Consider the following 26575-nt stretch of genomic DNA (forward strand, 5'->3'; position numbering starts at 1 on the left):
TATTTTTTTTTTTTTTGGTTTTATGTAGGAGTTATATATATATATATATATATAAGCATTAGACGTTTTACAAATCAGGCAAAACACTACCAATAAACAGCAATGATGATTCCAGAAACGTCTGAATTGTACTCTTACAAGAATAAAGTCACCAATGCAACTTGGCCAAGGTTTAGAGGGTCGGTGGTTTTGAAACAGCCTTCTAATAATGCTGAAGATTATCAGTTGAAAATAGTTTATAGAACTTATAAACGGAAGAACCAAATCGAATCGGGTAAAAAGGTTAATTTAGTTTTGGTTCATGGAAATGGTATGAATAAGGGAATCTGGCATTATCAAGTGGATAAATTGTTTCAATTGATCCCTAATTTGAATTACGTTGTTGCTCCCGATTTACCCAATCATGGGGAATCAACGGCATTGAATAAAGGTAAGTTGGGTCATGAACTCAGTTGGTTTGATTTCGCTAAGGACATGGTAAAAATAACCAAAATAGATGAGAGTGACGAGTTTTTGCAACCAAACGTAACCAATATTCTACTTGGCCATTCGATGGGTGGTTATATTTCATTAGTTGCTGCGTACTTGGAACCAACTTTATTCGACAGTATCATCTGCTATAACCCGGTTGCTCACATTGACGAAGAGAGATATAGCTTGCTTAATATGGCATTTCATTTGTGGAATGATAGAAAGATGATTTTCGATAAGTTCCCGGCTAAAGATGGTGACGATTACAAGGACGTCATATTCAAAATATATAAAAAACATGGGTTTTTCAAAAGATTTGATGATACCGTTTTGAAGAATATGGTGGAAGATGATTTTGACTCAAATCAAACCCCTCAAAATGGTTTCATTAATACCAATACTGAAATCTCTCAGGAATTTTTCACATACTTTGCGGGCACTCCATCGATTTTAAGAGCGTATCCGATCTTCAAGGCAATATCTACTCCGGTGTATCATATTGTTGGTGATAATGATGTTGCATCCGAAGAAGCTGTTGAAGATCTCAGAAAACAATTGAAAAAAGTTCTCCATCCAATTAATATTGAAGGTAATCATATACTTCACGCCGAAAAACCAGATTATTTTATTGGAATAATTAACGACGTGATAAATGAAATCATTGAAAACTCAAAAAAGACGGGGGATATAAGATATGAAGATCTGAATTACTTAAAACTCCATGGTATTGACTACAGAGATGATCTCAAAAAAAAAGCCATGGAACATGGATTGGCAGAAAAGCCGTTCCCAAAGTTATAATGGCTTTGGAAATCCACCTCTTATTTTGCAGTTACATTCACCTACCGTATTAACCAAAATAGCGGTACCAGAATATTTCCCTAAAGACTGCGTAGCTTGTACGATATCAGTTGAGATGCGGAATGACTATGTAGCGCATCTCCAAGGTATGCAATAGTTCTTAAGTATTTAAAATACTTCTTTTATTTAAGATATTTATTTATTTCACTAAATAACAGAGGATATTATAACACAATATATGGAAAAGTTACATAAATGTATACATTGAATAACTCACTTGCTTTTCTTGAATGAAGGATCAAACCGAATGCAGGTGAAAGCCTGGGGGCATAACCCCCTTGTTTGAGCAATGCTTGCCGTGGCATATTCTGACTGATTCAATAATGGCTCCCCGGTTTAGACCTTACATGAGTTTGGCTGCAATTTTGTTTTGGGAAAATACGTATATACAGGAATTTGCAATCTTGTTTTCGAAAAATTGTCAGAGCTCATTACCAATCAGTCTCTCTTTACCAACACGACGGCCCTGTTTGAACGAAGAGTCACATGCCATTCAACCTGAAAAAAAGGCATGCAAGGCAAGATTGCTGATGCCAAAGTTTTTGCGGACATTCATCTAGTTCACCAAAAACATGCTTATCCTGACGGTATCCTAATCTCACCAAGTTAACAACGATTGAACTTTTGCAGACCAAATAAAGTAAACCCCCCTTCCATGATATGGCTGAAAGAGATGGAACTGAAAGAGACTTAATAGAGTGGTCGGAGATGCACTTTATAGAAAAAATTGTTCGCTAATCTTAGAGTGTATGAACTGACTTGTTTTGAATAGATAGAAACTTGATGCGATTAGTCAGTAATAAAGACTATTACGAATGGTTTAAGGATAATCGGATAAAACTAAACCTCAAAACCACAAGGAGGTCATTGTTCTCGAACAAACAAGCATATGCTTGATAATGAACAAGTGAACAAAAGTACCTTACATCCACCTTTCTTTTTGGTGATCCAAAACCGAAATGAGGATCTCTTATTGTAACCTATCAATAAATTTAGTTAAGATTCTTTCCACCAGTGCATAATGGCAAACCTACGCATATATTTGTGTTACCTTAGTATGCGAATTTTACGATTTTCCGATTAACAAGGAATTAACTAGCTTGAATTGGCAATTTGAAGATGATAGCTTTTTCAAATCTAGATATCCAGAAGTTAAATTGTTGGGATTTGAGCGCATTGAGTTTTTTTTTCGTTAAGGTCAAAATTTGACATATAAATTGGCTCGTCTAATTGAACTGAAAAGCTTTCCAATTAACTAAGAAGTTCAATGTTGATTCCAGAAAGTTCTGATTTATACTCCTACACCACTAAGGTAGTCAATGCCACCGGCCCAAGGTTTAGAGGATCAGTGGTTTTAGAGAAACCTTCAGATAATGCCGAAGATTATCAGTTGAAAATTGCTTATAGGATATACAAACGAAAGAACCCAATTGAATCAGGGAAAAAAGTAAATTTATTCTTGATCCACGGAAATGGAATGACAAAGGCAATTTGGCATTACCATGTTGATAAATTTTATCAAATGATTCCCAATTTAAACTGTGTAATTGCTCCTGATACGGTTAACCATGGTCACTCAGCAGTGTTGAATAAAGGTAAACTAGGTCATGAGATAAACTGGCTAGATTACGCTAAAGATGTTATTAAAATAACAAAAGTCGATGAAAAAGTTGTTTTTTTACAACCAAATGTAACTAACGTTGTTCTAGGTCATTCTATGGCTGGTCAAATGGCGTTAATAATTGCATATTTGGAGCCAACTTTATTCGACGCAGTTATAAGTCTTAATCCGGTTGCCCATGTCGATGAAAAAAGGTACAGACACCTTAACATGGCATTCAATATGTGGAATAAAAGAAAAATGGTTTATAATAAATATCCAGTCAAAGATGGCGAAGATTTTAAGGATGCCATTATAAAATGTTATAAAAAGCATGGTTTCTACAAAAAGTTTGATGATACTATCTTGAAAAACATGTTGGAAGATGATTTTGATCCGAATCAAAACCCACAAGATGGTTATATCGAATCGATTACCGAACCTTTGCAAGAGTACTATATTTACTTTTCTGGAACCCCTACTATTTTGAGATCTTATCCAATTTACCAAAAGATCACTACCCCGGTTTACCATATTGTCGGTGATAAAGACCACGTAGGTGAGAATGCCACCGAAGAGCTCAGAAATGAGTTACGTAGAGTTGTTCACCCAGTCGATATTAAAGGTCAACATTTAGTCCATGCCGAACAGCCTGATTATTTCATTGGAGTTATCAAGAATATAATGGATGAGATTATTGAAGACTCAGAAAAGAATGGGGATATAAGATTTGAAGATTTCGATCATTTGAAAACCTATGGAATAAACTACAAGACTGATCTCCAAAAAATTGCAATGGAGAATGGATTGAGGTTGACACCATTCTCAAAATTATAATATATAGAAGTTGATAAATTTATATATACATATATACAGTCTATTAGAATGAAATTTATGATCTACCAAGTTCATATAAAACTTGACGAACATCAGAAGCGTACTTTCTTACGACCCTCTTCTTATCGTCTAATGCAATTTCCAATTTGTTTATAGCACTTTTTTGATATGGAATGACATTCGGTAAATCAATAGAGGTAAAAATACCCATCAATGATTTCAATGCCAACAAACGGATTTTTTCAGTATTAATGAGTTGCTTATTAATAACCTTTTTAGAAGAAACTAAACTTAGTAATTTGGGTATGATATTTGATAAATGGGGTGTAACTGTATCTGGAGACTCACTTATGATAATTTCAAAGGTGCTCAACGAAGCTTCCAAAATAAGAGAATTGTTAATATTCAAACTCTTCAATACCAAAGGTGAAATCTCATTTAAGTGAGGTTTCAAAATAGCAGTTGAAATATTATTTAATATGATAGATAATGAATTTAAGTAAATTTCCTGATTTTTTCCAGCTTCGTAGCCAGAAATTAATTTTGGTAAGATTATTTCAAAAAGCTGTTGTTTATACAATAATCTAACATTCAAGTTACTAACACCAGAAATGACCGATTTTTGCCCCGGCACAACTACCGATTGAGTAGTAAAGATTGGTAAGTCTATCATGATGATATAGAATGCCTCAGAAACTATTTGAGCAAATAACAAATTGGAGCTATTCAACCAGTCAATCAATTTATCTGTGTATTGGAATCCATATCTATCTGATCGTAAAACTAATGCTTTCAATATCCAAGTAAATATTTCAAACGTTTCAATTTGATTTTTGGTCAATTCTGTGTTTGAATTGTTGAATTTTTCTATTTCAAAAACGAGTTGTGAGATTCTTTCACCATTGGTTTCATCATTTTGTTTGGTAAATTTATTAACTAAGATAGATAAGTTTTGAAGATATCCGATTCTATAATACTCGTCAATATCTTCGTTGAAAGAGCTATAAGCAAATTTAGAAATATTGTCGATTAAGTTGAAAATGGAATAACCTAAAGCTTCCTCGAAGTTTGTTTTTCTATCAACACTTGATAAAATATTGTTGAATAATCCAATATAAGTACTGACTTGCTGAGTGACACCAGGAACATTAATATTGAGATTAGATTGATTAAGTAAGAAACATCCAACAAAATCATTGAGAATGCTTTGATGTTTTGATTTGTCAATATATTTAATAATTAAACCAATTAAAACACCGCTTAACTCAATTACTGTTTTATCATCTGATTGCAAAACGACATTTAAGAAACGAGGTACGAAATTTTTGTACCAAGAATTAGTAAGAAATTGATTAACAGATTGTGTCTTTTTAAAGGAAGATATAAAGCAATCAATTATTTCCTTGAAGATAAATAACTTGGAGTCCGTAGATAATGTCAGTTGATTGAATTGAGATAATTTATTCAATAACCTGACGGTCAATACATCCAAAAATTGATAATTGACACATAATGTATCGATAATTTTCAAGATTTTAGAAAAATTCACCATTTCATCATCACTTTGAACATTATCTAATAAAGCAAGCAAGGTAGGTAAGATTAAATCTATTACCAAGGTAATGTTGTTGGTAAGGCTAGTTTCAGTTGCATGTGCATTTTCAATTTTAGCAGGACCATGTTCATCAGTCATACATTTTACTAAACCGTTAATAATTTCGGTCAAAACCATATCTTTTTCCCAATTTGTAACGCTATAATCAATACTGTTTGATAAAATGTCATTCAACCAGCCAAAAATAAGGGAATAGTCTTGGTTATTCAATAATCCATGCAATAAAGTTAATTTGATCAATTGTTGAATAACTTTACATTTTAAAGTCTTCTCGATATTCGAAGAAGTTTGTAATAATTGACCCAAGAATATCAATAAATGATCTTTATACAACTTCAAGTTATTTCCACCACTGGCAAAAGATGAGTCTTTGTGAGATAAAATATGATAAGCTGATAAAACGAAACCAAAATTCTCAATAAGTTCTCTCTGTTTAGATACATTGAAAACCACGTCTTCAGATTGCTTCTGATCGACTTCATTAATATCGATTTCTGTTTCTTGTTTAGAGGGGACTTCTTCGATATCCATCTTTTCATCAACGTCACTTCTAATGAGTTTGCCCCATACCTGAGCAGAGAATAAGAATTTCAAGATGAAATTGAAGCTTTCACTTGAAACAGAGGCCAAGGAACTTAAGAGGACAACAGATTGTTTGAATGTTTTATCGTTGATTGATTTCAAATTTTTTTTCAATTCTTCGGTGACGGTGGATAAATAGTTCTCTAATTGATTTTCTTGATTCATGACATTTGCTAATTCCATCAAAATTTGTAGAGTGAATAGCAAAGACTTATTTTCATCGGAATCATCGATCTTGGATTCAAAGTCGTTAGGTATAATGATGTTGAGAGTTGGATTAAATACAACTGCTTCGTTATGAAGTATTTCAAATTTTAAAGAATCCCAAATAGTCAACCAATACTGTAATAAGGTTTCATTATTATAATTTTGAACACATAATAATAAGGTTTTCAATACATCATTTCTTACAGTTGGGTTAGTAGAAGTTAATTTTTCAATCAAACTAGGAAAGCTATCTTTAGCAAATAAACTTTGAGAAGAAATGGTATTTCTCAAATGAACTTTTAAATCATTAGCAGTGATTTTATATGGATCATTAGCAGGAGGAGTGAAAGCGATTGGGAAATAACAAAAACAAACATCAAATAAGTCGGTTATAAACTCTTCGTGAAGTTCGTTTTGAGGATCGAAAGACAAATGTTGGTTAATATCAGAATTAAGGTCGAAAGAAGCCAATAAGTTACGTGGGTCTTTTTCACCACTTGCAATATGTATGAACGCCTTCACAAACAAGTCCTGATCTGCAGGCTTGGATTGAATATATTTCAAATGGTTATTGAACAAAGTTTTCAATATCTGGAAAGGCTCATATCTGATTTTAGCAAGGCTCTTCTTTGGATCATATTTTTCAAGAAGAGTAGTCAATAATAGATTATAGTTCCCATTGATACTTGGAATAAAGTTATTAAACAATATAATAGAGTTCAAACCTTGTAATATATGAATCAAACAAACTTTATCATCAAATTTGGCAATAAAAAATTGAAGCACAACATGAATGTCTTGTTTTGATAGTTTTGATTTGTCAAGATCCTGGAAAGTAGACGTCATACATTGAACAGATTTGATTCTAATCAAGTCATTATCCGAAGTTAAGCTAGATCCCAAGTTCTGAATGAACTGTAATAGGGATAACTCGCCGTTGGCGATTAATTGTGCCAATTCTCGACTAAATCTTTTATAAACCAGCGATTCATCATCTGCAGTCGCCAAAAATTGATTTATAAGCATGGGGATATCATGGATAGATTCCTGCGAAGCCATTTTTCAATATAAATCCGCCTTTAAACACCAATTAAACCCAGAGTTTAGCTGAATAGATGAGTAATATGGATCTTGTTCAGCGGCTAGCTTTAAAAATTTTCGATCTTATCTTCAAATTTCCCGATGTACGGATGTATAAAATGATGTACGGGTGTACAAATTGGTTGTACGGGTGCAAAAAAAGGACTTCAAAAAAAGGTTTATTTTACGGACGTTATTCAGATAAAGTATAATCACAAAAGAAGTAGGTGCTGGCAGGGTTAGGGTTTAGGGAAGAGAGACGAGAGGAATGTGTCATGTGGTGGGAAGGTGAATGTCATTGTGAGAGTGGGAAGAATGCCGTTGGCAACTGTCATTTGACCGTTTTCAACAATTTTTCCTCCAAGGGACAATGCCGTAACAACAAAATGAAGATGGAGTTTCAATAAGAATCTACTGGGAGACCAAGTCGTCTATTTGAAAGAGTCTAATGCGCATCGAGAGTGAACTGCCACAACTTTTCCCAAGGACAATAGTATGTCACATTATGATTACGAGAATGAAGCGATGAGGGCTACAATGAGCTCCTGTGCATGTAAGGTCTCTTGACCTGTCTAATTATAGGAGCATTTTGCATGTCTGAGAAGGGATGGCCAGCCATAACTGTAGTTTGCCATGGCCACCAAAGTGAAACAAAGTACAAGATACCGATAGACAGATTTTCACTTAATCTCTGATAATGAAAGCTTAGATTGTAAAATAGTTCCAATGCAACCACCAATGTAGAAGCGGCTCAACGCACGTTCAACAACGAATGTCTAGTCAATTCCAATAACTAGTCACTCCAACACTACCAAAAGGTAAGGTTACTTATCGGAATCTCTTACAAAACTGAAAATTTTTTGAATCTGCTTTGTTTTACCTCCTTTGTTAATACAGCAAAAATCAAAACAAAAGCTAACAAAACAAAAAAAACAACGAGAAGCCAAAAAAACACAAAATTAATACAAGAAACATAAGAGAACAAGAAAGGTTCTTTGGAAACTTCTCTGATCTCGTTAAAACAAGCTCAAAAGTCATACTTTCCTTGTCATTATTAGTAATTAATTTGCAAACACTCTTCCTTTGAAGAAATTCCTTAATTTCTATCGTTCTTCTCACTCGTTAATTGTCCGAGTTTGTAAAGAAAAGATAATCATCATAGTTATAAGAAGAACAGATCTAGCTCGATACTACCGGATTATCAGAACTTATAGCTTGATGATCGAAATACCCGATTTATCAGATCAGGAATATCCATCTGGATTGGATCAGAAACAACAGCATTATCAGCAATCTCTTCAGCAAGGAATGGAATTTAATCAAAACTTAAGCGAAGAAGGTTATGACGACCTAAATCAACTTTATTCTCACGGGAATGGAGACGAATTTGAAAACCACAATGATGATACCCATGGTACTTCTAACCGTTTTGATATGATGCATGGGCAAGATCCAAGTCCTGGTTTTAACTTTAGCAATGATCAAATAATTAACGATCAACCGGCATCCGATCTTACAGACTCCACTGCTCAATTAAATATAAATTCTCCTCCTACTGAACTAAATCAAGAATATGAAATGTCGGCAGACCTTTCAAATATATCTAGTATTCAAAGAGCAGAAGATAGTAGAGACCTTTCTGAAGACAACATAAAACTTGGTTCTTCAATGATTGGCTCATCAGTACAAAATGATCCAAATGAAATTTATCAAAATACTAGCGGCTTCAAAATTGGTCCTCGTCAGTCTATATCAAGTTTTAAACCTCCTAAGACTACTATTCCTAACGAATCTGAAATATCCTTGGCCTTATCCGAAGGATCTCAAGAAGTTACTGCCCACGTAATAGAATATAATACTGCTAAAGCTCTACCTATCCAGAAAATCCAACCCGATACTGTAATGAAAGGAAACAATCAGAATTCATCGTTCAATGATCAAATCTACCCAGAAAGTCATACAAGCCATAACTTAATCGAAGTTCCTAACATGATTGAGCCTACAAATAACTTTAAATTACAAGATCCTCCTCTCTTCCATCATAAAGGATTTATCGATTTACCTTCTCCTTTGCCCGAGGATAATAAGTTTACCCTTAAATCCAAACCACCAACTTTTTCATCTCCGATTTCAAATGCTCCCGTCAAAGAGCACATAGAACCTTCTCCTCAACTACCTCCTCCCTTATCCGCAACTTCAATGCAGAGATTGAGATTTTCAAATGGTGAAGAATTCGGAACTATGAGAAGAGATTTAGCAACGGATCTGAAAAGCCCTGCTGAATACACTCTTCACATTATATTCACTCAATTCGTTCGTCATGCTGAACGTAAATTGAACTTATGCATAGATTATCCATTAACTGAAGAACCTCCAATAATCGACTTACTTTCCGAAGGAGTTGATCCTCAATTTGATAAAATAGTGGCATCCTTAGGATATATAGCAAGAAGAAAACCAAAACCGGTTATTGATAGTGTTATGTTTTGGAGAAAAAATAAAAGTGAAATTGCATCTTTGGCGGCTTCTGAAGTTGAAAAAACTTTGAATCACGCTAAAGCTAACTTATCAAGAGCTCAACAACCCATTGACAATTCGGTTGGTCCTAATAACCCAGGAATAATGAAAAATAGTAATGTAGCTGGAAGAGGGAAGAGAAGTCTTAGTTTAATGAGAACCAAAAGTTTTTCGAAAATGTCTCATCGTCGAAATCAATCCGCTTCATCGGCTGTAAGCAATTCTATTACTAGATCCCCAAGTATCGAACAAGTTAGACTGCTGTATGATAATGATTTTATTAAACAAAAAACATTCTACGACGATCAAATAGTCAAAGCTAGAGAAACTGCCATCCAAGCTGAACGCAAATCATTAGCGTCTATTTACATTTTATGTCGTGTTTTAATTGAAGTTGTCAAGCAAACATCTCCAGATATAATGGGTGATGACTTAGGCGATAAGCTCGAGGAGATAGTTTATACCCAATTAAAAACCACGGATCCTATAAGTACAAGCGAATCCTTAGTCAGATCATCCAATTGGAACTTATTTGCTGAATTATTAGGTTTTATGTCTGAACAAAGATTCTTAAGTGTTACTGATCGTTTTATAGCCGATCTCGAGAAAATCCCATCCCAAGTGAAACAGGAGGATGAGCCAAGGTTACAATTATTGATCCATGGAATGAGATACTTGAAGCTTACAAATTATCCTTTGGAAGTATTTGAAGAAAGTGCTGAATTCATTTTCTCTTTGGCAAAATTCTTCATCAAATCTCAAAATGAATCAATAATTTATGCATATTGTGAAGTTCTAAGTAATCTTGTTTTACCATTGGCTAACATATTGACCGCAGAAACTAATTATCCAACGTGGGTTGAAGCTATAGAAGGAATTTATAACAAAGCAAGTTTTATTTGGAATCAAATGATGAAATCAAGTAGCAATCTTAGCTCATCATCAACAATCAATTTAACAAGCTCAAATTTATCGTCGTCAGTGCCCTTGAATACAAACAATGGATGGGCTTATTCTATTCATTTATTAACGTCCATGTTATCTGTTTCTCGTAAAGAATTATTTTCAGAAGCTTGGTTTGATATTATTGAGAATAACATCTTTAAATTGAAACCAAAAGTTGATCGTGGTGATAAGACTACTTTCATCGTTTGCGTTACTAGATTAACTTGGGTTTATATTTATCGTTTGACAGATACCTTGAATAACACCGTTAAGAAACTCGACAGCTTATTTGATTTGATCTTTTTCAATCCTAATGTTAATGGTAAGAAAAACCAATGGATTACTTCAGAAGTAGATTTGATAAGCGTTTTAGTTGAGTTCATTCGAATCGTTGGTTACCGTCACTTGAACTATGTTTTAGATAGTGTTTTATTAAGACTTTTGAAACAAAGTTTCAATGGTTCTACATTGGAAAATATTTACCCAGAAAAGATCATTTTGGTGATAAAAGCTTACTTAGTAATCCTTGAAGATTATGAGTTGGGGGAAAAGCCGGTTTTTCCTGTTGATGATGTTTTCAACAAAAGGCTTTTGAATGACTATGTTTTAAACAGTGATGAAAGCCACGCCCACCAGAAGAATAAAGATGACAATAAGGCAGAAGATTCAAATCAAGAAAAATTAAGACTAAACGAATTCATGCTCATTGCTAAGAACTCAACAAATGCAGCATCTCATGATGAAATATGCAAAACATTTGCTACCTTGCTTAAGCTATTGGATAGTCAATGTGGCTCTGATGCATGGTCACTTGAAAGTAGTAATGCTACGACTCCTGTAGCATCAAGTTTTTCAAAATCGCAATCAGGATTTTCGTTTCATTTTAATCTCGACTTTTCTTATCCATCTAATCAAAATTTAAACATTGAATTATTTGCATCTCTCATCGAGGCAGTTCCTTGGGCAATCGTTCCTTTATCGGGTGAAAAAAGAGGAGCTCCCACGATTGGAATTCAGTTTAAAAGTGTTGTTGAACTTTTAACAAGAAATGCAGTGCATTCTAATTATGTGATAGCCAATGCATCAATAAATGCACTTAAGAAGTTGGCTTTCAGAAAAAATCCAAGTAATTTGATAACCATATTTGCCAAGATCGCTTTCAGATTCAGCGACAAACCGGGTCCAAACTATGATGCCGATTACTTAAATTCTCATGAGTTCAATGTTCTTCTTAAAATTTACGTAGACCTATTGAATTGCTGGTTGAAGCAATTCAATGACTTAAATGATGGCAAGGGTAACGAATCTGGGAATCCATTGGCTCAAGATGATGAAATGATGAATAATGATATTTTAAATGACTTATATCAAATAAATCATAAAAATGGTGACTTGAGCAATGATGACAACATAAAAAGTAACTTCGGACCAAGCGAGGAGTTAGAGTGGAAGACTATAATCACTGTCATCGAAGAGGTTGAAGGTAATGGTTTATTTTTCCTCTGCTCTCAAGATTCCAAGGTAAGACATTATGGTGTTTCTATCTTGAAACTTGTTGAGCAATTTGATCAAGCCATATTTAATATGACAAACGGTGGAAATATGAAATGTAAGGATGCATCAACTAAGAGTCACTCGAGAAGCTCTTCTAAATTTGCTGCTGATATCGGGACTAGGCTAATCCATGTTTTTGAAGATTTGGACTTTTTGGAATTGATCAAACCATTCCGTAAAGAACTCAGTATGCCAGAAAGGAGCCGTCTCGCCAAACTTAAAAATAAAAAGAATATTTTAGTCAAGTTGGCTGAATCAGACTATGGTATTGATTCCACTCTCTGGTTTAGGCTTTATCCTAAATTGTTGGATATTTTTTTCGAAAAATGCCCAATGCCAGTGGCAATGTGTCGCTCTATCGTTTGCGTTAGGATGGTCCAAATGCATGAGCTTATCTTCGAATTTTCGGAAAGCTATAAAAACTATACTACCTCGTTGTTTTCAAGATCCAGCAGCAACACACCCCCGGAGGTATTAGTTAACCAATGGAGATTATATTTAATTTTTGCTTGCTGCTCCTTGACTTCCACTAGTGAGCAAAAGATTTCATTCCCCAACCAACCAACTCACGGTAGAAAGAGATCTTTACAAATATTCATTCAACATCAAAAGATAACAAGTGCCAAATCTGTTTTCCGTATGGTCTTACCACTTTTGAAATCTCAACAACCAATGGTAAGAGATGCCGTTATATTAGGATTAAGTTGTTTGAATATTAATATATTCAAACCATTCTTAGAAAACTTGCCCGCTGCAATGAATGACTGGGACATTAATTCTAAGAAAAGAGATCCTACTGATGATCGTCTTCGTATTGAGATAGTTCACATTCTAAGTAATATCACTGAACGCTTCAATTCTGATCCAGTCATATACTCTGATGATTGGATGATTGCTAATTTGGTATCGATAATCAAAAATGTCAAGTCATTTTTATCTAACTCAGTAATCCAAACAGATGTTGAATTTCAAAGATTACGTCGTTATTTCTCCTGCTTCTTGAAAAATGTTTTTTCAGGATTGCAAAGAAAACCAAGCTTGAACAAATGGATCCCTTTTGAAGCTAGAATTGGATGTTTCAATTTTCTTCGAGAATGGTGTGGATTTGGGGATTCAAGTGAAATAACGGAGGATAGATACACAGCTATGATCAAGAGGGTTGGTCAACTGAAGGAGGCTGCTACTGCTGCTGCTATTCTCGAGATCGAAAAAACTGCCCTTCAGTTTTCTGCTTTGAGCTGTATGGCCGTCTTATGTTCTGGTCCAATGAAACAACAAATTGAGGTCCCGGGCAAGCTTGCAGTTATATCATTTGATATACCGGCTTTAATGAATTGGATATACTCTCTTTTGTCTTCAACCAATGAACGGGCCGAGGAAATTGGTAAACAAGCTTTGAAAAATGTATTGGTTTTGAATATTAATAATAGCGAAGTCTATCAGGATATAGTTAAGCAATGTTACAGTTCACACCAGTCCCTAAAAGTCACTGAAAACTATTTCACCACGTTTGTCGATGTTTTCATGGAACATCGTAAAATGGATGAACCTCCATATGACATTTTCTGCTTGTCAACATTTTTAGTTGGATGTGATAAATACGAGGTGCGTTTCTTTGCAATGAAACTTCTAAAGTTCATTGAACTCAAATTCTTGAATAGTCTTGCTACTGACAGGTTTACTGAAAGTGTATGTACTAAAACAAAGGTAGTTTATAAGAAAGCACTTTTTGATATTTCGGCCCAGATTGCTTCCATACATCCTAATAGTGCATTCATATGTATAAGTTACCTAACGATGTTTTTCAACCTTGTGGATAATGGTACAAGAAGAGATATTTTAGCTTGCTTACTTCCTTGGGTTCAAAATGTTGAATTAAAATATAAATCAAGTAAGACACACGAGGCTGACTCTAATGCAGTGAAAATGACTAAACAAACTACGAATGATTTGGATCCACCATCTATAATGGTTTTAAATAATTTATTCGAAATCACGGTGAAGTTTAGCTCTAAGATTTCAAATGAAGTTGAAGCTTTATGGGTGGCATTGGGGAGTAATCCTAGTAATTTTGACAAGATCATAGAATATATCACCAATAATTGTTTAGAAAGAAAGAATGCTCTATTTGTCGAGTACTCTCGCCAAATCATTGACTATTTGGCTTTTTCACAGCCTGACCCATTATACATCATTGACAAGCTTATTGGCAACTTGCAACCAAAGACTATGGTACCTCCACAACCTTATCTTACTTCAAATACTTTCAATGACTCCAATATAGGTGATTTTCCATACGTTGCAAATCTTTGGACAATGATTCCTTATAACGATAAGGATGCTGCATTTTCGTTAGGTCAATTGTCGATGGTATTTTTGGTTGATTTGTTTACTGTTGAAAATGTTAAGATGATTGAAAAATTACCTTTATTGTTACATGTTGCCTTTTCTTTGTTAGATCATTTTCTACAGGTTGTTCAAGAGCAAGCAGGTTCATTATTAATTCACTTAATTCACGCTTTGGCGCCAAATGAACCTAAGTCGACTGAAACCATTGATGTCTTGAGACAAAGAGATCATTATAAATACTTATGGGTTTACGATGACTTGAATAACGACAAGAAGGGAGCTAGAACCCCTAAAAACATGGATTTACTTGCTAGGAATATTCTTGAAATATTTTCACCTTCAGTTCCTTCACTACAAGAAGAATGGAGTAGAGTATCATTAAATTGGGCAACGACCTGTGCTGTCAGACACATCGCTTGTAGGTCTTTCCAATTATTCAGATCTTTATTATCATTTTTAGATCAAGGGATGTTGAAGGATATGCTTCACCGTCTTTCTAACACCATTTCCGATGAAGTTTTAGATATCCAAGGTTTTGCTATGCAAATCCTTATGACTTTGAATGCAATGACTGCCGAACTTAGTTCTGAAAAACTTATTGATTTTCCTCAATTATTTTGGTCTAGTGTTGCCTGTTTAAGTACTATTCACGAGCAAGAATTCATCGAAGTTTTATCAACGATGTCCAAGTTCGTTTCTAAAATTGATTTAGATTCACCCGAGACTGTTTCTTGTTTAATATCCACCTTCCCACCCAAGTGGGAAGGTAAATTTGAAGGCTTACAACATGTTGTGATGGTTGGTTTGCGCTCTGCCACTGCATATGAACCAACATTAAGATTTCTTGATAAACTTAATCACTTAAAGGATAGTGAGGTTATTGGTAAGGGTGATTCAAGGCTTTTGATATCTGTTTTGGCAAACTTACCTAGGTTTTTGCATGCGTTAGATCAAAAGTCTATAACTAAGGATATCGAAGAAACTGCAATTGTTTTGAGTGAAATGGCCGATAGCTGCGATAAGCCAGCTATATCAAGAATTTTAGTTTCTTTATCTAAGAATAGATTTAGATCTAAAAAGGATTTTTTGGTTCAGACCATCTCGACTATTAAGAATGGGTTCTTCCCAGAATTCGAAGCTCAAACGTTGGTATTACTTTTAGGATTCTTATCAAACAAGATATCATGGGTGAAATTAGAAACTATGAGTTTATTGAAACATTTCTTTTCATTAGTGGATTTACAAAGAGACGAATTTTTGGGTGTTGGTGCTGATCTAATTTCACCTTTGTTGAGATTGTTGTTGACAGATTATGCAGAGCCAGCATTAGAGGTCTTGGACGAGGCGGTTGTGATATCGGGATCTCAACTTGATAGAGATGTTTTGAGAATGAGTTTAGGTAACTCAGCAATGAAAAAAGAATATGAAAAGACTCGAACTTTGTTTGGTATTCCTGATGAAAGCGGATGGGCTATCCCAATGCCAGCGATGACTGCAGCCAGCACCAGACATAATGTTCATTCTGTTTTCTCAACTTGTGCAGTTGCATCTACATCAGAAGAGTTTGATGAAAATGCTCAAAACAAAGACGAAGAGTTCCACTTCCATTTGGAAGACTATTACTCACCACCTGCCGACCATGGTGACACTGTTTCTGTCAATGTTGAAGAACATGCTTCATTAAGTAACATGTGGGCTGCATTAGATGATTTCGATTCATTCTTTACTAAAGAATCTGATCAAAATGGATCTGTTGCTATGAATCCACTTATGTTGAATGGTGCTCGCCGTGGTGATATACAAAGTCATCATATCCATAGTGCATCAGTCGATACCAAATACAGTACTTCCTCTAATGATCCTATTGCACCAATGGATTCTGCCCCTCAAGTTTATGATAAAAATGCTTCATTTATCTTGAATAGAAGTTTGGCAAGAACACAGTCCAATACTTCATTTAAGAGTAGTTTAGCAGACTCAATGGGTGCCTCAAATTATGCGAGCCAAGGGTCAAATGCCCCAAAAAGATCATACGTTCCATTCAGAAACAGTAGGGCAACTTTTAAGAATAAAAATGAAACTTTTACTACTCCAGTTATGCCCGTTTCACCTACATTCGACCCCCAAAATAATCCAAAGCAGTATATAAATGCTAGCTTAGCAACACCAACCCTATCATCTGCATTCGAATCAAGCACTCCTACTATGTTATCTCCCGAAAACAACCCGGCATCTCCCCATAACGAAAACGGCACTCGTTTCGAAGGTTTGTTAAGTGGTAAAAAGAAGTCTAAGAAGGCCAATAAATATTCTCCCAATGCTTCAACTTCCAGCATTGGCCAGGATGTCACCTCGCAATACTGGTCTGCTACTAACACAGCGCCACTGTCTACCAATATGAGCACACCTACCAACTCTGCTCAATCAGTTAACCTCAGTACCCCGAAAGCTGGTAAAAAAAGAAGTTCTCAAAAATCGAAACAATAGTAACCTTTCATTGCATTTATATGTATATACTTTCTCTAAAAATCATGCCGTTTCTCCAGCTACAATCAATGACACTCTTTCTAGTAAATAGTAATACTTATGAACCAATCTTTCAATACTTTATAACTCTAAAATTTTCAGCCAAAATTTTCAGCCAAAATTTTCAGCCAAAATTTGCGTGCACTTTTCTCTGCGCAACAGAAAAAATTTTTATTGTAGTGCGAGGGTTAATGCTAACTACGTCAGCGATTCTTTGGATGAAAAAAAAATTTAAACCGAAGAAGCTTATAAAAGGTTTGGTCCATCAATTATATTAGCTTGACAGGAATTAAAGATGCCACCAAAGAAGACTCAACCACAAGTTTCGGCTAAGAATAAGGCCAAGGCCAAGGCCAAATCCGCCGAAGACAAGTCTTTCGGGATGAAGAATAAGAATAAGTCAAAGAAAGTTCAACAGCAAATTAACCAAATGACAGCTGGTGCCGATGGTGGTCTTGCTAAGAAGAAAGAAGCTGATGCCAAAAGAAGAGCAGAAGAAAAGAAAGCAGCCGAAGAGGCCAAGAGGGAAGCAGCACAAATGTTTGGTATTCAACAGCAAAAAGTTCCATTTGGTGTTGATCCAAAATCAATCTTGTGTGAATTCTTCAAGAAGGGTCTTTGTAACAAGGGTAATAAATGTAAGTTCTCACATGACCCTAACGTTGGTAGAAAAGACCAAAAGAAAGATTTGTACACTGACGCTAGAACTGAAAAGGAAGAAGATACTATGGATACTTGGGATGAAGAAAAATTAAGAAAAGTTATTTTGTCCAAACATGGTAATCCTAAAACAACCACCGAAAAAGTTTGTAAATACTTTATTGAAGCCGTTGAAAATGGTAAATATGGTTGGTTTTGGGTTTGTCCTAACGGAGGTAACGAATGTAAATATAGACATTCTTTACCACCAGGATTTGTTTTGAAAACCAAGGAACAAAAACGTTTAGAAAAACTTGCATCGGAATCTGCTCCTAAGATTACTCTAGAAGAATTTATTGAAATGGAAAGAGGTAAATTGGACAGAAGTAAATTCACTCCAATTACTATTGAATCTTTTAATCAATGGAAAACTAAACAAATTGAAAAGAAAGCTAGTGAGAAGAAGAAAGAAGAACAAAGTGGTAAAAGAGTTCTCACTGGTAGAGAAATTATCATTCAAAAATTCTCTGATAAATATTATACTGAAGCTGATGATGGTTCTCAAGGTACTGAATGGGATTTATCTGAGTTCAGAAAGAACTTACCAGATGTCGATGATTCTAACATTAAAGACTATGGTGATGGAAATGTGCTGAATGAGTCTGCTTCTCCAGCCAAAGCTGAAGAAACTGTTCAAGAACCAGCATCTCAAAAAGCATAAGAATTTCATTAAGAAATTTGATACATTCTTAATGTGAATTTTGCATTCAATTCTTTAAGTATCAGTGTATAATATATAACTTACGATAATTAATTTATTTCTTTTCAAAAATTATACGTTTAATTGTAGCTATACGGTTTTACTTTCATTCTCGTAGATTTTTAGAAACAAGTTCTAAAGCATCTTTGAAAAAGTCATCATCATCATCTTGAAAGAAGTGTATATCCGTGTCAGTATACTTCAAACGGTCAAGAGATTCAGCAACCCTTACCAACCATTGAGCTCCTCTGCTATCCATCAGCTCTATTTCATCATAATTATGGAAATGGTATACATTATGTAAATTATCGAAGACATCAAATTCTCCACTAGAACGGCGGGAGTCTAAACCAATGGCCCCTGTTGTCCTTGAAGGAAGCGGTGGAGGACACTCTTCATCCAGTGCTGCTTTACTTTCGCTCACATTATCAATCGAGTTATTCTGTGAGCTTAATTTGCTGTTGAGTTCTGCATTTGTCACAGTCTTTCTGGGTAAAGGCGGTTTCGGAGCATTACTTTTTTGTCCAGTAGAAACAGACGAGGGTGTGGATGATTTAGAAAGACTAGAAGGTGGTGATATAGAGCTGTCACGCTCAGGTAAAGGCGGTTTCCGAGCTATTTTAGAACCTTGAAATGATTTTGGCTTTGAGGGTATCATTGGCGGTAGTTTTGCCTTTCTGTCTGCAGCTTTAGGATCTAATGTGGGTGGTGGTGATGGTGTCAGGTTAGTCAAGTCTATTAAATCTTCAATTTCTGATGCAGCAGGTTTTTCGGAAGATTCTTTTACTGACGGATGCTGCTTTTGTCTAAAAGATTTGATTTTTCTCCGTTCATTAATCATTCTTCTTACTTCCTGTAAAATTCTGGCATCGTCAATATCAGATAAAGAATCTTTCACATATCTGATATATATATGGGTTACTTTGTTAGGATATGCAGCTGCTAAATCAGTATATGCTTCTAAATCATGCTCTCCAGAATCACCAACGCAAATAAACTTTTTCTTTGGGAAGTCTTCCAAAATTTTATATAAAGCTCTTTTCTTTCTTGAAGATGAGGGTTCCATAAGTGAAGAAATGATATTACCGGTGTATTGCTTGAGATGCACTGAACCAATCGGTAGCTTAACTGCTTTAAAATATTTGTCAATCACGGAAAATAATTGCCAAGGGGAGTTAGACACATAATGGAACGAAAGATTTAAGTCATGATATAGTTGAGTATACCATTTTACAACTGGAGGTATATTCCACGAGAAGACGTCATGAAGAAGTAAACTAGTCATTAACTGTCTCTTATCACCGATGACCCCAGTTAACTTAATAGTATCATCGATATCACTAATCACTCCCAAACCATCATGAGGAATGAACATGATATCTTGGAATGAAAAGATAGACTCATCACTACATGCTTGAACTTGTACTATTGAAGGTTTGTAAGAAACTTCAATATCTGCTTCGAAATGACCATTGACATCGGTAACAACTTTAAGGCTTTTGACATTATCTTGGTCAACTTTACTTTCAGAGCCAATAATGATATTTAATTCTGCCCCAGCAATCGAACGAGCTATGAAAGCACGTAATCTTTCTTTGATAAGTTCATCTTGGTGATTATTATTGTTTTCAGTATTTGGAGAATCAATGAATGTGCTACTGATGGACAAATCATCCGAGCTAGCAGATGAGTTGAGATCAGAAGGATCTGATTTATGGTCTTCCACAACGTCATGTTTTAATTTGTCACTTTCAAGCTTACTAATTGCATTTTCAGTACTTACATTATTAGCCCCATATTTAGTGATTTGCTTAGCTAATGATAAGATCAATCTATTCTTTCTCGTCATTTGACCAGGACATGAGAGCCAACCTTTCACCTCAATCACATAAGAATCATCTTCAGACGTCGATTTCCGTGTATAAGAAGGAAACAAGGTAATCGAGGAATCTTTCGGAAGAACCAAATTACCCTGATAATCATATAAGTCATTTACACCGTAGACCTGTTTGGACACTCCTGATGCAATTTGAGATACGGACCCTGCAAATCGAGGGATGTAGGTATCTCTTGTAGTTTTCGCAAATCCCAATAGTCTTTGGCGTCGGGAAATATAACCAGTAGAAGCAGAGCTTGATGCTTGAGGTGATGGAGAAACTCTCCCCAGCTGTGTAGCTGACACTGAAGATGCCGATGCTGGAGGCCCAATTTCCAAAGGAGAAGAAGAATGAGACCTTGACGGAGGGTTTGAGTTTGAATCTGATGTGGACGAATTACTCATCTTGACATTTCGAAGTATCTGTTTTTTAAATCTAGAAGGAACTCTAAGAAGAGTGTTTTGCGACAACGGATAAGGAGTTCTTAAAGCTTTGTAATCTCTATAAATATCATTCAATACTTTAAATTTCGATATCTTCTGCTGTGGTTTAGCAAGAGAGTTACGATGAGGGAATAGCCTCCTTAATACAAACACCGAAGCGAGTTTGAGCTTGCTAAGTGTAGTTCTTCTGCCCTTCACCTTGAATATACCGCCAAACAAGCGTTTTCGAAATAATTTCTTGTTGTGATTGTGTTTGTTTTATCACCAAAAGGCAAAAAAAGATCAATATTGTTTATACCTATTGCCTACTAGCACCGTATACTTCTTTGTCCGGGAAACAATAGGAATGAGCAGCGCAACTCGCAATTGTATTATTTGCTCAGTCAGTTCGTAACTGGAAGTGAGTTTGAAGTGGAATATCGAGTATTCGAACAGTTTGCTTAAAAGTCACTCGAGTGAAGTAGTTATGGTGATTTTTTTTAATCACTGATATCTGCTAATTAATTACCGGTGCACGGGTGTTTGACCATACGATGAAGACTCTTACTCTAACCAAGATACACTAATTGCAAGCTAACCAACTTGAATTAAAAGAAGGAGATTGGATTATCCACAATTAAAGGAAGCATTCAGTTTATGAACCTCGAATCATTCGAGCAGTGATTATTCTTTTGCTGAGATCAAACCCGGAAGGTGTTTTTCGAACCTGCTTTTTCGAACCAAGCTACTGCCAATACACCAAAAAACAAGCTGAAACCCACCAAAGACAAGCCTGGAGAGTTCAACCCGTCACACATCATTGGTTGCAAATATGAATTATTGCAAAAAGTTAAACTTCAACAGCAGAATTGCGAAAGATTGAAAAACATCACCAAAAAGAGAAGGTTTCAAATGAATGAGAAAAAAAGTAGAGGGGGAAAATGGAAATGGACAACGTAATACGTGACCGACCAAAGCACTGGACTGGAACTACTCCAAGCATAGACGGTTTTTTATGAAGTAGCAGAGCTCTTCTATCAATTATTCAATAAAGTTTTCAACCCGGTACGATTTTACAGGAAATAGAAGAAATAAACCCAGGATACTTGAATCATGTCTTTAGAAGAGATTTCTATTGGGAATGAGTTGAAAGATTCGTTCAAACCAACGTCTAAGTGGATCAACAATGGAATCAACTGGCTTGGTGATATTGAAGAGTTTTATCGAGAAAGGGCTTCAATTGAAAAAGAATATGCCAATAAATTGAAAGATTTAACCAAACGACATTTTGAAAAAAAGGCGAAGAATTCATCCCATCTATCGGTTGGTGATGAACCTCAGATCACTCCTGGATCTTTAGAGAGTGCCTCTGTTGTTTTATGGAATGAAGTTTTAACTCAGACCGAAGCAATTGCCGAAGAAAAAATTGCCTTTAATAAAGAGATCAATTCTAAGATTGCCGAAAATTTGGTTAGTTTGAAAGGTAAATCATCCAGAATTAGTAAACACATTGAAACAATTAATGAATTTCTCAAATCTGAGAAGACAGCTGTTGAAGAGGAAGTCAATAAGTCCAAAAAAGCATATGATAACTTATGTCAATCTACTGAAAATGCTAGACAAAAGAATGAAAAATCTCCTGGAGAGAAACATCAAAGGAAATTAGAAGAAAAAACTATAGATATGAATGTAGGTAAGAATGAATACTTAATCAAGATAAACATAGCAAATCGTTTGAAAGACAAATATTACTATCAAGACGTTCCAGAAATTTTAGATTATTATCAAGAGTTGAATGAATCGAGAGTTGCTGTATTAAATAAATTATTGAAAAATGCATCAATTATTGAAAGAAACTCAAATGATCGTATAAAAGAAAAACTTCATTTAATTGATTCAACTATTGATCAAAATAACCCAAAATTAGATATTGCCATGTTCATAAAACATAACACCATTGATTGGAAGGAGCCAGCCGATTTCTATTATATTCCTTGTGACATTTGGCACGATGACGAAAGCTTAATAACGAAAGAACCTGAATTAACCACTTTGAAAAAAGAATTGAGTACGAGTTTGACTAATCACCAAAGATTAGAAGATTTATGCTTAGCGTCAAAACAAAAATTAGAAGAATTAACTAATGAAAGAAAACAGGATACTGCAAACATTACCCTAAAATTCGATACTAAATTAGACGATTCTTTGACTATATTGAATAGATTTATGAAGGATGATTCTATGAGACTTAGAAATGAAGTTCAAATTGAAGTTATACAAAACTTTGCTGGTGATAAAGATTTAAGATATGTTGAACCGGCAAAACAAAAGAAGTCAAAATTAGGTTTTTTGAAAAGTAAAAAATCAGCTACTCCAACTCAGGGTAACGTAGTTCCAACAGATGATGATAATCATTCTCTCAAGTCTGCGGCAAGTCATGCTACTTCAGCTTCCCATTCAGGTCTTTTCAATTTAAGAAGAAACCGTGCCCAATCAAATGCTTCATCCACAATCAGTAACGGAGGTGGAAACCAAGGTAAAGCATTATACCCCTACCAAGCTTCTGGTGCTGATGAAGCTAGTATCAATGCCGGAGACGTTTTCGATATTGTTGATGAAGATGATGGATCTGGTTGGACAATGATCCATTCAGCTAATGGTCAAGAAGGTTTGGTGCCTACCTCGTATATTGAGAATATTCCTCATATATCTACAGATGATACCGGTGGTAGTTATAAAAAGAAAGGACCTTCTGTTGCACCTAAGAGAGGTGCTAAAAGAGTCCAGTATGTTGAAGCGTTATATGATTATAATGCTGATGGAGATGATGAATTGAGTATTAAAGCTGGCGATAAGATAGTTTTAATACAAGATGATACAGACGGTAGTGGCTGGACAGAAGGGGAAATAGATGGCCAAAGAGGTTTATTCCCAACATCATACACCAGAAAGATATAGAAGGTAGAATAAAAGTTTATGTTTCCACGATTTTTTGCATTAAAATCTTTTTTTTTTTAGTCAGTTTATATATCAAATAGAAATCGAAATAATATAGATTGTTTTCTTACATCTATTATCGATTGATCGTAAGTATGTATTGGTTTAAATAGAGATATTATTGAAGAGATAGAAAATAAGAGGAAAGGGCTATATTTTGCAATGAAATAGTAATAATAAAATCTTTTTACATGCAAGTTAATATATATAAATACAAGATAAAAACATTTTTATAATTTTTTTTTTATATTATGATTATTAATATACTAAAACACACGCAATATAGTACCCTATCAGAAAAAAATCATCGAAAAAAGTAATCAAGTTATCAATATAACAAGGTTACTTTAATTATGAAAAAATTCTTCAATTTCATTATATTCAACTTTTTATTCAAATTATTTAGTAAACATCACCTGGGATTTCAAAAACAACTTGTTTACCAGTTAATTTACTGAATAATTGTTGGAAAGAGTCTAATTTGTAATCAACAGCGGTAGAGTCTTTAGCATCTAATAAAACTTTTTGAATTTTGTTACCACCAACTAAGTATCTAACTCTTTTACCAACAATTTCAGTTGGGAAAACTAAATCTTCTAAGATTTTGTCGTGAACAGAAGTTAAAGTTCTAGATCTTGGTCTCTTTTGGAGTTTTCTTGAACCTCTAGATGGTTTTGGTAAGATTCTTCTTTCAGCTAAGAAAACAACATGACGATCTGGGAATTTTTTTTCTAATTCTCTGGTTAATCTAGTTTGAACTTTTCTGTAAGCTGGTAAAGATGGAACTGGAACGAAAACAGCTAAAGCTTTTTTACCACCGTTAACATCAATTTCTTTGATGGATTTGAATTGTAATGGTCTTAATTCAGCTTTCAAGTCACTTTGAGATTCTAAATCAACAAAAGCTTGAGCAACTTGTAATTCTAATTCAGATGGTTTTTCAGATAAAATCTTAGTGGCAGCAGACATATTGGTGTTATATGATATATATGAATAAGGTCAAACCGTTGGAATATTAAGAAACAACCCACTTATACCAGGAGTGAAATTTTAAGACTATTTTTTTTTTTTTCCCTTCAGAATGGGTGTTACAAAGAGTAGGAGGTACACCAAAGGAAGAGAAAGTTCGTGAGTGGATTGCAAGAGATTCTGAGAGTGCAAGACGGTATGCAAAACTAATTTTTTTTTCTGAAAATTTTCAATTTTTTCGAAGATGCGATGCGACTCACGTGCACACCGTGACTGCTTTTTTTCGAGACAAAATGATCCGTACATCTATAATCACGTGAGAGGATAGAAAGACCCAATCACCATTTTTTCTCCGGAGTGATTTAGGTTTGTATAACCAATTACATAATCCGGAGAGCATATGTACGGAGCTAATATTTGAGGACCATTGCGATGGGAGTTTCGAATAGCTAAAGAATCAGTCATTAGCAAAAGTCAAACTATCGGTGGAAGATATATGATAAGCATATTACGGAGATATAGCCAATTGACTTTCTGTAAACCACAAGCACGATTTATAAATATAAGAAGAATGTCTACTGATTTAGTTGAACAAGCCAAAAAGTCTGCTGCTTATAAAGCCGTTGATGAAAACTTCCCGGAAAGTGCCAAAGTAGTTGGTATTGGGTCAGGATCTACTGTTATTTATGTTGCAGAGAGATTGGGACAATTGAGAAATAAGTCGGGGTTTGTTTGTATCCCAACTGGATTCCAATCAAAGCAATTGATCATTGATAATGGATTGAGTTTAGGATCAATTGAACAATATTCTAATATTGATATTGCTTTTGATGGGGCAGATGAAGTGGATACTGATTTAAATTTGATTAAAGGAGGAGGAGCATGTTTATTTCAAGAAAAGCTAGTTGCCATTGCTTCCAAACAATTTATTGTTGTTGCAGATTACCGTAAAAGATCACCATCAAAATTAGGTATCCAATGGACAAAAGGGGTACCAATTGAAATTGTACCAAATTCCTATGCTAAGATTACTAATGACTTATATGATTTGGGTGCTAAAAAAGTTATCTTACGACAAGGGGGTAGCTCTAAAGCTGGTCCAGTTGTTACTGATAATAATAACTTTTTAATTGATGCTGATTTTGGTGAGATTGCTGATCCAGTTAAATTACATACTCAAATCAAACTATTAGTTGGTGTTGTTGAAACTGGGTTATTCACCGATATAACCACCAAAGCATATTTCGGAGAAGAAAATGGACAAGTTGGGGTTTTAACCAAGTAATAAGTACATATAGATGACTGCAAAATAATTATTCAACTCAAATATTAAGATTACGATAGTAGATGTAAGGATTGTATATTATGGAGAGAAGTTTTTTTTTTTCTGTTTTAGCATTAAAAGGAATCAATCTGTGAACAAAGAACAAATTTAAAAAGCAATTAGGTATAATTAATGAAATGAAAGTAAAAGAAAGAAATAAATAAGTCAATTTCTCAAATATGAACTGAAGGAAGACAATAAAAAAAAACAATCAATGATTGCAAAAAAAAAAAAAAAAAAAAGCAAGAGTATTTCAAGTCGAACCGTAATGTTCAGCAATGCCGTGTATGTGGGTTCATTTAAGTAGTAACATCATTGAGTATCGAGGAACAGTACAAAGGAAATGAAGGATAAGAAGAAGTAACACAGGAAAAACGAAAGGACAAAGTGCAAAAAAGAAAACACGTAAACTAATAAAGGATAACCAGTAATTGAACTTTATT

The 26575-nt window shown here is 34.7% G+C and overlaps 9 protein-coding genes across 9 annotated transcripts; 6 read left to right on the plus strand and 3 right to left on the minus strand.

Moving 5' to 3' along the window:
• Positions 1-102: 102 nt before the first annotated feature.
• HYPBUDRAFT_148760 (alpha/beta-hydrolase) lies at positions 103-1272 on the plus strand (the record flags this gene model as incomplete). The annotated part of the gene is made up of 1 exon (XM_020220151.1): positions 103-1272. The coding sequence occupies one exon, from the start codon at positions 103-105 to the stop codon at positions 1270-1272; it is 1170 nt and encodes a 389-aa protein (XP_020076059.1).
• A 1188-nt stretch (positions 1273-2460) lies between these two features.
• HYPBUDRAFT_240838 (alpha/beta-hydrolase) lies at positions 2461-3769 on the plus strand (the record flags this gene model as incomplete). The annotated part of the gene is made up of 1 exon (XM_020223265.1): positions 2461-3769. The coding sequence occupies exon 1, from the start codon at positions 2600-2602 to the stop codon at positions 3767-3769; it is 1170 nt and encodes a 389-aa protein (XP_020076060.1). The 5' UTR covers positions 2461-2599.
• A 55-nt stretch (positions 3770-3824) lies between these two features.
• On the minus strand, positions 3825-7281 carry MET18 (Met18p; the record flags this gene model as incomplete). Its single annotated transcript, XM_020219698.1, has 1 exon — positions 3825-7281. Exon 1 carries the CDS (start codon positions 7230-7232, stop codon positions 3825-3827), a length of 3408 nt encoding a protein of 1135 aa, XP_020076061.1. The 5' UTR covers positions 7233-7281.
• A 998-nt stretch (positions 7282-8279) lies between these two features.
• CAS4 (Cas4p) lies at positions 8280-17324 on the plus strand (the record flags this gene model as incomplete). The annotated part of the gene is made up of 4 exons (XM_020222545.1): positions 8280-9152; positions 9342-10692; positions 10753-17045; positions 17247-17324. Exons 1-4 carry the CDS (start codon positions 8472-8474, stop codon positions 17322-17324), a joined length of 8403 nt encoding a protein of 2800 aa, XP_020076062.1. The 5' UTR covers positions 8280-8471.
• Positions 17325-17814: 490 nt separating this feature from the next.
• On the plus strand, positions 17815-18589 carry HYPBUDRAFT_152970 (uncharacterized protein). Its single transcript, XM_020221306.1, has one exon. The coding sequence runs from the start codon at positions 17872-17874 to the stop codon at positions 18502-18504; it is 633 nt and encodes a 210-aa protein (XP_020076063.1). The 5' UTR covers positions 17815-17871; the 3' UTR covers positions 18505-18589.
• A 33-nt stretch (positions 18590-18622) lies between these two features.
• On the minus strand, positions 18623-21300 carry HYPBUDRAFT_152971 (phosphatidate phosphatase). The gene has a single exon (XM_020221307.1). The coding sequence runs from the start codon at positions 20822-20824 to the stop codon at positions 18650-18652; it is 2175 nt and encodes a 724-aa protein (XP_020076064.1). The 5' UTR covers positions 20825-21300; the 3' UTR covers positions 18623-18649.
• Positions 21301-21821: 521 nt separating this feature from the next.
• On the plus strand, positions 21822-23886 carry BZZ1 (Bzz1p). The gene has a single exon (XM_020219699.1). It carries the CDS (start codon positions 21956-21958, stop codon positions 23798-23800), a length of 1845 nt encoding a protein of 614 aa, XP_020076065.1. The 5' UTR covers positions 21822-21955; the 3' UTR covers positions 23801-23886.
• A 355-nt stretch (positions 23887-24241) lies between these two features.
• On the minus strand, positions 24242-24867 carry RPS7A (40S ribosomal protein eS7; the record flags this gene model as incomplete). Its single annotated transcript, XM_020219700.1, has 1 exon — positions 24242-24867. The coding sequence occupies exon 1, from the start codon at positions 24806-24808 to the stop codon at positions 24242-24244; it is 567 nt and encodes a 188-aa protein (XP_020076066.1). The 5' UTR covers positions 24809-24867.
• A 400-nt stretch (positions 24868-25267) lies between these two features.
• On the plus strand, positions 25268-26132 carry RKI1 (ribose-5-phosphate isomerase). The gene has a single exon (XM_020221308.1). The coding sequence runs from the start codon at positions 25380-25382 to the stop codon at positions 26091-26093; it is 714 nt and encodes a 237-aa protein (XP_020076067.1). The 5' UTR covers positions 25268-25379; the 3' UTR covers positions 26094-26132.
• The last annotated feature ends 443 nt before the right edge of the window (positions 26133-26575 follow it).

Source organism: Hyphopichia burtonii (assembly GCF_001661395.1).
Source record: "Hyphopichia burtonii NRRL Y-1933 unplaced genomic scaffold HYPBUscaffold_4, whole genome shotgun sequence".
Classification (NCBI taxonomy): Eukaryota; Fungi; Ascomycota; class Pichiomycetes; order Serinales; family Debaryomycetaceae; genus Hyphopichia; species Hyphopichia burtonii.